This window comes from Lynx rufus, unplaced genomic scaffold (assembly GCF_022079265.1).
Source record: "Lynx rufus isolate CCGP_SWC_20201006 ecotype Redwood Valley unplaced genomic scaffold, mLynRuf1.p SCAF_4, whole genome shotgun sequence".
Taxonomy (NCBI): Eukaryota; Metazoa; Chordata; class Mammalia; order Carnivora; family Felidae; genus Lynx; species Lynx rufus.
The window spans coordinates 154,328,617-154,340,686 of record NW_025814856.1 but is presented as its reverse complement, the minus strand read 5'-3'; the positions used below and the strand labels follow the sequence as shown (position 1 = coordinate 154,340,686).

The window sequence follows — 12,070 nt, the reverse complement described above, 5'->3', positions numbered from 1 at the left end:
AGCAGATTATCATTGGTATCACTGCATGTCAGGCAGGCCTCTGTCTGGCAGTCATGTTTTGTTGCGGGATCTCCCCTTTCCCTCAGATAACTCTTAGAATTAGCAATGGGCCTGGGGCCCTTTCTGACATTTTAACTTGGTGGCCCCCAACTCAGCCTTCTGAGCCTCTGTCTGTATCTTAGAGCAGGAGTTGGCAAACTTTCTCTGTAAAGGGCCAGAGGGTAGATATTTTAAGCTTTGCAGGCTCGATGGCCTTTGTCACAACTACTCAGTCCTGGCATTGTAGCATGAAAGCTGCCATAGACAATTTGTAAATGGAATGTGACTGTGTTCTGATAAAACTTTATCAATGAACCCTGAAATTTGAATTACGTATAATTTTCATGTGTCATAGACTAGTCTTCTCCTTCTTCTGATTTTTTGGCCAACCGTTTAAAAATATAAAACCTATTTTTATTTAACTTTGGGCTGTTTAAAAACAGGTGATGGGCTCAGTTTGGCCCGTGAACCTTAGCTTGCCGACCCCTGTCTTAGGAGAAGCGCTTCCTAGTCGCTCCTCAAGGGCACACACTCTTTGTGCCCTTGAATGTTTTCGTATAAGCTAGATGTGCAGGTGAAGCTGTGGCCGGATCCCCAGCTCTCCCTACAGGCATGCCCTTTGCTTCTGACGCTACCTTCCAGACTCTGGCTCTCTTGAATCCTTCCTTTCTCTTCTTCTCCATCCATGCATAACTGCTGCTTGCCAGGAGAGTGGATGCGGTGTGGGGGGGGGGGGGGGAGAACATTTCGTGCTTTGGGGGAGAATAATGGGTGTGTTTCCCACCCCCAGATACTTCGGAAGAACTCTCAACATCGTTCTGCAGTTTATTCCTGAGATGATTTTCATCCTGTGTCTGTTTGGATACTTGGTCTTCATGGTCGTTTTCAAGTGGTGCCACTTTGATGTGCACATGTCCTGGCACGCCCCAAGCATCCTCATCCACTTCATCAACATGTTTCTGTTTAACTATGACGACCCTTCCAACGCACCCCTGTACAGACATCAGGTATCTGTGGCGTTTCCTTCTTTGATGCGCTGGGGCGGGGCGGGGTCACGTCTGTCTCATGCTCCCAAGTGTCGCAGAGCGTAGTCATTTGCAAGACTGCTCCAGGTTAGCACCCCGCCGGGGTTGTTAGGTCCTTTCAATTTCCGAAGGTGTTTATTAGACTTGGATGAGTGCACAGGTGCTGGGGGCGGTATGCCGCTGCCGCTCTGCCCGCTCCTGTTGGGGTGATGCCCGACGTGGGTATCGCTGTGCAGTTGAAAATCGGCTTGTGCGTCGTCTATGAAGAAAGGAAAAAAAAAACCAAGTCCTTCAGATGGATTGGCCTGAAACCGCACATGGTCTGCATAGCACCTTAAAATGTCATCATCTTTGATTCTAAACATAAGCTGAGGTGTACGAGAAAGAAACTGGCAAGAGACAAGAAGAGGAGTCCCTCTGTTGACATGGGCAGGGGGCCCCTGGAAAACTAGAATCCAAATCCCCGCTCTTCCTGCTCAGAGCTTCCATGGCTAGTTAGAGATGACTTCTCTCTGGCTCTCTTTTTCTTTTGATTCTTCTTCCGGGGACAGTACCTCCCAGCACCTGGACCGTGCGGCCGTTCTGATTTCTTCCACTACTGGCACTTCATTATCAACTTAGCAATTCAGCCTCATTGTCGACTTAACGTTTTTGTTTTTGTTTTTGTTTTTAAAAAAAGCATAAATGTTCCACGGGAGCTGGATATAAAAACAACTCAGTGAGTGACTCTCGGTTAACGCAAATAGTTTTCCTCTGGCCTCTCCCCGTGATGATACCGTGTGAAGGTAGATTTTCGCTCAGGGAGGCTGTGCTTACGTAACTTGTGACTGCTCTGTAGCAAGTACCAGGGCTGTTTGCCCAGTGCCAGGTGACCCTCTGTTGCTCGTGTAACTTACCCGTGGTTGCTCACCCTGCATGTCCGCATTAAACACATGCTCCGCTCCTCCCGTGCACGGCCTCATGAGTTTGATTCCTAGATGTGGCCCCCTCCTCTGTGGGAGCAGCAAACAGTAAGAAGAGAAAATGCTTTGTGACAGGGCATTTTTTTATGCAAAATAAGGAATAATTTTGTTTTTAATTTTTAAAGTTTATTTATTTTGAGAGAGAGAGAGAGAGCGTGAGTGAGCTAGGGGCAGAGAGAGAGAGACGGAGAGACAATTCCAAGTAGGTTCCGTGCTGTCAACGCACAGCTTGACGTGAGGCTCGATCTCATGAATGGTAAAATCATGACTTGAGCCAGGATCACGAGTCGGACACTTAACCGACTGAGCCACCCAGGCACCCTGAAAAATCAGGCAGGATTTTAGATGATAGTGAAAGAAGACACGTGCCTCTGAAAGCTCTTTTGAGGTATCCCTACTTTACTGTGGTAGCACGTTTTGTTATACATCAATGAATGGTTGTATGGACCACCCATAGATTGTAAGCACTAAGTAAATATATTTGGAAGGTTCATTGACTCAATGCTGGAGTCCGAATGAAAGTTTACTTGTATTTCCCAAACAAGTCTTCTCTTTGAGGCAAAGGACTCAGACTCATCAATTATTTCATGTGCTAACTCCTTCCCTAGAGACTAAAGTCCTCACCTGGTCTGACATATACACTGAACGTTGCACAGTGAGTGACTTTTCCAGCTTTTTTCCCATTCAAAAGCCTTACTGGGAGTTGGCTGGTTTCCCCACGCCCTAGTATGAAGATGAATTATCCTGACATAGTTTCAGGTTTCCATGACGTCATTTTGGGGTCACGCAGCTGGAAGAGACGATGTCAGTTGATAAATTCAGCCCCTTCCCGACACTGCCCTGGCCGACTTGGTGCCTTGTCTGGATATCAAAGGACAAGAGCAACAGATAAATATAAATATCTGGTTGCTATGTACATCACGAGGTGGGAAAGCCTCACATAAAGATGGACAAACTGCAGGGAGGTAGCTTTGTGTGCAGGGAGTCAGAGCTGGCAAGCACAGTGTGTGTTTCTGTGGCTTCCCTCCCTCTCCTGAGCCTTCCAGAGTGGAGAAGCATAGAAGATTGGGTAGATAAGATGTCCCCACCGTTAGCAGGGCAAATCTTGTTACAACTGGGCTAAAAATCATCCCCTGGCGTTCAGTGAGAACTTGGCCAGAACAGTTGAAGAAAAGGGAAGGCTCAAGGAACGTTTTTCCTTTCCTCCAAGCACCCAGTGTCCATTCCTTTCCAATAGCTCTGGCCAAGCCTCCCTGGGCTGCCTGGTTCTTTTGACAGCTCTAGGTCACTCCTCAAAACTGGTGACTAGAAGGTGTATCACAAGTGAGGTGGGGACACGAGGGCGTGATAGGAAGCGTGTAGCAGGATGATAAGGGGGGATCACTCCCGAGTTTCAGCAGAAGCATAAAGACTATGGGTGCCTCATCCCAGAGGGAACCGTGAGGGAGACAGCCGGGGAGAGTTCAACATGGCTACCCCAGAGCCCCATGTCAGGTGACTCACCCACAGCGAGAGCGTGCTGGTCAGGGGAGAGCGTAAGGAAGCTTTGTTTTTTTATTTTGAAAGAGCAAGAGAGCTCAGATAATTATCTAGCACTGGAAAGATAAAATTACTAATTGAGATAAATGCTTGTGACTTAAAGTGACCCAAGGACTTCTGGCTACAGCAGAGTGACCAGTGAAGTCATGGGGCCTGTCACACTTTTCATGCAGGGCCAGGGGCTATTCCCATGGGGCAAGGGATACATAAAGCTGCCCTTATGTGCCTCATGAATACTTGTTCACATATGGTATGGGTAGATAGCAAGGGGGTACTCGGTAAAGAATAAGAGAGTGTGTTTCCAGTGACTACCCTGGATTGACACAGGGCACCACTGGTCCGAAATAGGAGTACTCCAAGATGTAAAAGTGAGTGGATTCATTGAAATGCTTTAGATCTCTTAAAATAGGTACAACTAAAATGATCCATGTTTACCATTTTTATCATATGAAGTATGTTGTGTGATCACCTTAAAATGACGGGATCTTACCATTTTAATCTTACAGCAAGAAGTCCAAAGTTTCTTTGTTATCATGGCTTTGATTTCTGTGCCCTGGATGCTTCTGATTAAGCCGTTTATTCTTAGAGCCAATCATCAAAAATCCCTGGTAAGAGTCGTTCATTTAAATTCACTCACTGTGGGTAAGAACGTGGGCTCCTTGAAAATAGAAGTCTGGGCTTTAGACAGATTGCTGGGCTTCCCGAGACCCAAAGGACCTAAAGAAACTGCCCCCCCCCACCCCCCCACGGCATGTTTCCTTCTACAGAGCTCCACATTTCCCTGGGGTCTTATTTTATTTTATTTTATTTTATTTTATTTTATTTTATTTTATTTTATTTTATTTCATTTTATTTTATTTCATTTTTATTTATTTTTTAAATATGAAATTCATTATCATATTGGTTTCCATACAACACCCAGTGCTCATCCCAACAGGTGCCCTCCTCAATGCCTATCACCCACTTCCCCCTCCCTCCCACCCCCATCAACCCTCAGTTTATTCTCAGGTTTTAAGAGTCTCTTATGGTTTGCCTCCCTCCCTGTCTAACTTTTTTTTCCCCCTTATCCTCCCCCATGGTCTTCTGTTAAGTTTCTCAGGATCCACATGAGAGTGAAAACATATGGTATCTTTCTTTGTATGACTTATTTCACTTAGCATAACACTCTCCAGTTCCATCCACATTGCTACAAAAGGCCATATTTCATCCTTTCCCATTGGGGGGGGTCTTATTTTAGAATAATGTTGTACTAAGGGCAAGCATGTTTAAATCTTATATTTTGCAAACTTTGCTCAGGGTGTGTGTGTGTGTGTGTGTGTGTGTGTGTGTGTGCATCCGTGTATGTGTGTGTATGCACGTGTGTGTGCAGCAAGTCTACGGGTAGCTAATGACTTACAACAGTCTGAACACGGTTGTTTCATTAGTTGGAAATAAAAGTACTTTACTACAGTTTTAGTTTATTAATGAATATTGAAAGTTGTTTTTACTAGATTTTAAAGTTGTGAGGTTTCACTGTTCATCTATCATGTCATAGATTGTTTGAGTGAAGTTGTAAACACATACAAGTAAGCCAGCTTCTATTTATTTGTGATTTTTCCCCATTGCCAAACACCAATTTCAGTCCATTCCCTCCTTTTGTCTGAACTGCTTCTGAGCCCCAGATTTACTCAGGGAGCGAAGAAGAGTTTACTATCAGTTTAAATCAAATGGGATTTGGGAAGATTGACCTCCTAGGGCACGTCAAAGTCTAGAAATCCACACGAGCACTGTTTCAGATTATCACTCTCTGCTTTCTCTGTCTACATCAGTACAAAAGAGTAAGTGGAACTTGCTGAGATCACATATGTTTTAAGTTGTTGTAAATATTTTCAGATAAATTCTACCCCCCCCCCCCCCCCCCCCCCCCGCCCAATATCTGTTGAGTATTGACCTGGCTGAGTTCTGGACCTGGAGATGATGAAACTGGAGTTCCAGAGGTTCGTCCCTAGGTGGCGCCCTCTCTCCACATCACCTGCTTCTCTCCCTATTGTGTCCTGCCCGCCTTGTTTAGTTATGAAATTGTCTGATAAATACAATTTATATGGGAGATAAATAAATAGAAAGGCGAAGCAAAGAAGAATACTTGTTTATTGTTTAGTCCATTTGTAAGAGACCCAGATGGTAAAGCGTGGCTGAGGTGGAAGGCTGTCTAGAGGTGACCGAGTACTTCAAAGGAACATGGCAAAGCTCTTTATAGACATAGATGCAACTCTCTTTTCTACCTGTCCGTAAATTTAATGAGCTTAAGTCCATGAGTCCCACCTGAGTCCCCAGACTCTAAAACAATAGCTTCCCTTGCTCTTTGCTCCGCAAAAAGTGTAAACATTTGCTGATCTCAACCTGGTTGATTTCTCTCTTTACCCCATGGTAACTTACACAACAGGGAAGGAAATATAGAGGGTTTTCTTAGTCTGCCATCTTGGATGATACCCCCTAAACCAACTCTGGGTAGTAGGAGCTCCCTAAGACTGCATGGAGGGCTGTCTCCTTGGGATTCCTTGGAATACATAGCTGTTGATCGGTTTTATAGGCTGCTGATTAGGGTCTTGGTGATCCTTTTTCATGTTTCGTTAGAAATATTTCTACCCCCTCCATCCAAGAGATGATCCCACTAGGGCGTTATTTGCCCCCCATCCAGTTCCCTCTGTGAAACCTTAAGGAGGCCCAGTATATTGAGATTATAAACATATTTGTTCTGATGGACCTCAGGGGTATGAGCAGAAGTCCCATGTATTCAGGCTCCTCTATACGCTATAACCTGCGGCCCCTGCAGAAAGTGGTTTGGAAACCTCTGCACTAGAGGGCCACCGAGTAGTATTCCATTGTGTACATATATGTATATACACCACATTTTCTTTTTTTTTTTTTTTTACATCACATTTTCTTAATCCATTCATCAGTTGATGGACTCCTTCCATAAATTGGCTATTGTTGATAGTGCCGCTATAAACATTGGGGTGCATGTGCACCTTCAAATCAGCATTCCTGTATCCTTTGGATAAATTCCAAGTAGTGCAATTTCTCAGTTGTCGGTTGTAATTCTATTTTTAATTTTTTGAGGAACCTCCGCACTTTTCCAGAGTGGCTGAACCAGTTTAGTTTGCATTCCCACCAACAGTGCAAGAGGGTTCCCCTTTTTCCACATCCTCGCCAACATCTGTTTTTCTGAGTTGTTAACTTTAGCCAGTCTGACTTGCGTGAGGTGGTATCTCAATGTGGTTTTGATTTGTATTTCCCTGGTGATGAGTGATGTTGAGCATCTTTTCACGTGTCTGTTTGCCATTTGGATGTCTCCTTTGGAGAAATGTCTGTTCATGTCTTCTGCCCATTTCTTCACTGGATTATTTGTTTTTTGGGTGTTGAATTTGATAAGTTCTTTATAGATTTTGTATACTAACCCTTTATCTGATACGTCATTTGCAAATATCTTCTCCCATTCCATTGGTTGCCTTTTAGTTTTGTTGATCGTTTCCTTTGTTGTGCAGAAGCTCTTTATCTTGATGAGGTCTCAGTAGTTCATTTTTGCTTTTATTTCCCTTGCCTTCAGAGACGTGTCAAGTAAGAAGTTGCTGTGGCCAAGGTCAAAGAGGTTACTGCCTGTTTTCTCCTGTAGGATTTTGATGGTTTCCTGCCTCACATTTAGGTCTTTCATCCATTTTGAATTTATTTTTGTGTATGGTATGAGAAGGTGGTCTAGTTTCATTTTTCTGCATGGTTACTGTCCAGTTCTTCTAGCATCATTTGCTAAAGAGACTGTCTTTTTTTCCTATTGGATACCCTTTCCTGCTTTCTCAATGATTAGTTGGCCATATATTTGTGGGTCCATTTCTGGGTTCTCTATTCGATTCCATTGATCTACGTGTCTGTTTTTGTGCCAATAGCATACTATCTTGATTACAGCTTTGTAATACATCTTAAAAAAATTTTTTTTAACGTTTATTTATTTTTTGAGAGAGGCAGACAGAATGCAAGTGTGTTAGGGACAGAGAGAGAGGAAGACACAGAATTCGAAGCACGCTCCAGGCTCTGAGCTGGCAGCACAGAGCCCAACACAGGGCTCGAACTCATGATCTATGAGATCATGACCTGAGCTGAAGTCGGACGCTCAAGTGACTGAGCCACCCAGGTGCCCTGTAATACATCTTGAAGTCTGGAATTGTGATGCCTCCAGCTTTGGTTTCTTTTTCAACATTACTTTGGCTAGTCAGGGACTTTTGTGGTTCTGTACAAATTTTAGAATTCTTTGTTCTTTCTCTGAGAAGAATTCTGGTGCTATTTTAATGGCATTGCATTGAATGTGTAGATAGCTTTGGGTGATATGAACATTTTAACAATGTTTGTTCTTCCAATCCATAAGCATGGAATGTTTTTCCATTTCTTTGTGTCTTCTTCAATTTCTTTCATAAGTTTTCTTTAGTTTTCGGCATATAGATCTTTTACCTCGTTGGTTATGTTTATTCCTAGGTATTTTCTGGGTTTTGGTACAATTGTAAATAGGATCAATTCCTTGATTTCTCTTTCTGTGGCTTCGTTATTGGTGTATAGAAATGCAGCCGATTTCTGTACATTGATTTTATATCCTGCAACTTTGCTGAATTCTTCTATCAGTTGTAGCAATTTTTTGGGTGGAGTTTTTTGGGTTTTCCTTGTAGAGTATCATGTCATCTGTGAAGAGTGAAAGTTTGACTTCTTCTTTGCCAATTTGGATGCCTTTGATTTCCTTTTGTTGCCTGATTGCTGAGGCTAGCACTTCCAACACTATGTTAAAACAACAGTGGTGAGACTGGACCGCTGTCATGTTCCTCATCTTAGGGGGAAAGCTCTCAGTTTTCCCCACTGAGAATAATAGTTGTGGGCCTTTCATATATGGCTTTTATAATGTTAAGGTATGTTCCTTCTCTCCCGACTTTCTTGAGGGTTTTTATTAAGGATGCTGTATTTTGTCAAATGCTTCTTCTGCATCTGTTGACAGGATCATGTGTTTCTTCTTTCTTCTATAAATGTGACCTATCACATTGATTGATTTGCAAATATTGAACCAGCCCTGCAGCCCAGGAATGAATCCCATTTGATCATGGTGAATAATTCTTTTAATTTACTGTTGAATTCGATTTGCTAGTATCTTGTTGAGAATTTTTGCATCCATGTTCATCAGGGATATTAGCCTGTAATTCTCCTTTTTAGTGGGATTTTTGTCTGGTTTGGGAATCAAGGTAATGCTGACTATGTCATAGAATGAGTCTGGAAGCTTTCCTTCAGTTTCTATCTTTTGGAACAGCTTGAGAAGAATAGATATTAACTCTGCTTTAACTGTATGGCAGAATTCCCCTCGGAAGCCATCTGGCCCAGGACTCTTATTTGTTGGGAGATTTTTTAATAATCAATTCAATTTCTTTGCTGTTTATGGGTCAAATTTTCTATTCTCTTTCAGTTTTGGTAGTGTGTATGTATCTAGGAATTTGTCTATTTCTTCCAGATTGTCCAGTTTGTTGGCATATAATTTTTCATAGTGTTCTGTAATAATTGTTTGTATTTCTGTGGTATTGGCTGTGATCTGTCCTCTTTTATATGTGATTTTATCTATTTGGGTCCTCTTTCTTTTCTTTTTGAGAAGTCTGGCTAGGGGTTTATCAATTTTGTTTATTTTTTTAATTTCATTTTTTATTTTTTAAAATTTACATCCAAGTTAGTTAGCATATAGTGCAACAATGATTTCAGGAGTAGATTCCTTAGTGCCCCTTACCCATTTAGCCCATCTCCCCTCCCATGCCCCCTCTAGTAACCCTCTGATGTTCTCCATATTTATGAGTCTCTTCTGTTTTGTCCCCCTCCCTGTTTTTATATTATTTTTGTTTCCCTTCCCTTATGTTCATCTGTTGTCTCTCTTAAAGTCCTCATATGAATGAAGTTATATGATTTTTGTCTGACTAATTTCACTTAGCATAATACCCTCCAGTTCCATCCACGTAGTTGCAAATGGCAAGATTTCATTCTTTTTGATTGCTGAGTAATACTCCATTGTATATATACACCACATCTTCTTTATCCATCCATCCACCGATGGACATTTGGGCTCTTGCCATACTTTGGCTATTGTTGACAGTGGTGCTATAAACTTTGGGGTGCATGTGTCCCTTCGAAACAGCACACCTGTATCCCATGGATAAATGCCTAGTAGTGCAATTGCTGGGTCGTAGGGTAGTTCTATTGTTAGTTTTTTGAGGAACCTCCATACTGTTTTCCAGAGTGACTGCACCAGCTTGCATTCCCATCAATTTTGTTTATTCTTAAAAAAAAAAAAAAAAACAACAACCCAGCTCGTCGATTCATTGATCTGTTCTACTGTTTTGTTTTGTTTTGTTTTGTTTTGGATTCTATATTGTTTATTTCTGCTATCATCTTTATTATTTCCCTTCTTCTGCTTCCTTTGGGCTTTTTTGCTGCTGCCTCTCTAGCTCCTTTAGGTGTAAGGTTAGGTTATGTATTTGGGACCTTTCTTGCTTCTTAAGATAGGCATGAATTGCAATGTATTTTCCTCTTAGGACTGCCTTTGCTGCATCCCAAAGGGTTTGGACTATTGTGTTTTTATTTTAATTTGCTTCCATATATTTTAAAATTTCTTCTTTAATTTCCTGGTTTACCTGTTAATTATTTAGTAGGATGTTCTTTAGCCTACATGTATTTGGGAGCTTTCCAAATTTTTTCTTGTGGTTGATTTCAAGTTTCATAGCATTATAATCTGAAAATATGCATGGTATGATCTCAATCCATTTATAATTATTGAAGGCTGCTTTGTGACCCAGTATGTGATTTATTTTGGATAATGTTGCATATGCAATCAAAAAGTGTGTATTCTGCTGCTTTTGGATGAAAAGTTCTGAATATATCTGTTAATGTGTCATTAACATCTGGTCCAGTGTGTCATTGACTGCTGTTGTTTCCTTATTGATTTGCTGCCTAGATGATCTGTCCATTGTTATAAGTGGAGTGTTAAAGTCCCCTACAATCATGGTATTATTATCTATACATGTGTTTATGTTTGTGATTAATTGATTTATATATTTGGGTGTTTCACATTGGGGACATAAACATTTATAATTGCTAGCTCTTCTTGAGGGATAGACCCCTTAATTTTGATGTAATGCACTTCTTTATCTCTTGTTACAGTCTTTGTTTTAAAATCTAGTTTGTCTGATGTAAGTATGACTACTCTGGCTTTCTTGTGCCATCCAGTAACCTGATAGATGGTTCTCCATCCCCTCACTTTCAATCTGCAGGTGTTGTCAGGTCTAAAATGAGTCTCTTGTAGGCACTATATAGATGGATCTTTTTTTGTTTTTTTTCATCTATTCTGACACCCTGTGTCTTTTGACTGGGGCATTTAGTTCATTTACACTCAGAGTGATTATTAAAAGATAAGGATTTAGTGTCATTGTTTTATCTGTAGGTTTCATGTTTGTGGTGATGTCTCTGGTCCTTTGTAGTCTTTGTTGCTTTCCACTCACAAAGTCCCCCTTAGGATCTTCTGCAGGGCTGGTTTAGTGGTCATGAACACCTTCAGTTTTTGTTTTTCTGGGAAAGCAAAGCCTTTATCTCTCCTTCTATTCTGAATGACAGCCTTGATGGATAAAGGATTCTTGGCTGCATATTTTTCCTATTCAGCCCATTGAATATGTCCTGCCGCTCCCTGCTGGCCTGCCAAATTTCAGTGGACAGGTATGCTACCATCCTTATGTGTCAACCCTTGTAGGTTAAAGCCTGTTCGTCCCTAACTGCTTTCAGAATTCTCTCTTTATCTTTGTATTTTGCTAGTTTCACTATGCTATGTTGTGGTGTTGACCTGTTTTTGTTGACTTAAGGGATTTTTCTGTGCCTCTTGTACTTGGATGTCTGTTTTCCTCTCCAGATTAGGGAATTTCTCAGCTAATTCGTTCAAATAAGCTTTCTGGCCCATTCTACCTTCTTCTTCTGGAACTCGTATAATATGGATATTATTTCATGTCATGGAATCACTTAGGTATCTAATTCTCCCCTCGTGTTCTAATAATTTCCTTTCCCTCTTTTTTTTCAGCTTCATCATTTTCCATAACTTTATCTTTTATTTCACTTATTCTCTCCTCTGCTTCTTCCATCCTCACTGTCACTGTATCTAGTTTAGCTTGCATCCCATTTATAACATTTCTTAATTCACTGTGACCATTTCTTAAGTCTTTGATCTCTGCATAAATAGATTCTCTGCTGTCTTATATGCTTTTTTTTTCAAGCTCAGCTATTAGTCTTATGACTGTTCTTGTAAATTCTTGTTCAGATATATTGTTTATATCTGTTTGGAGCAATTCTCTGGCTGTCATTCCTTCCTGGATTTTCTTTTGAGGAGAATTCTTCTGTTTTGTCATTTTGGCTAGGTTTCTGTCTTTTACGTGTTTTAATAACTTGTTATGTGCCCTGCACTGCAAGTACTACTAT

The 12,070-nt window shown here is 41.3% G+C and overlaps 1 protein-coding gene across 1 annotated transcript in view; it reads left to right on the top strand.

Annotated features, from left to right (window-relative positions):
* ATP6V0A4 (ATPase H+ transporting V0 subunit a4) overlaps positions 1-12,070 on the top strand; it is a 70,243-nt gene that overhangs the window by 35,067 nt on the left and 23,106 nt on the right. The window contains exons 15-16 of the mRNA XM_047096020.1: positions 830-1,046; positions 4,072-4,173. Of these exons, the coding sequence (XP_046951976.1) occupies positions 830-1,046; positions 4,072-4,173 (319 nt within the window). The remainder of the gene's footprint in view (positions 1-829; positions 1,047-4,071; positions 4,174-12,070) is intronic.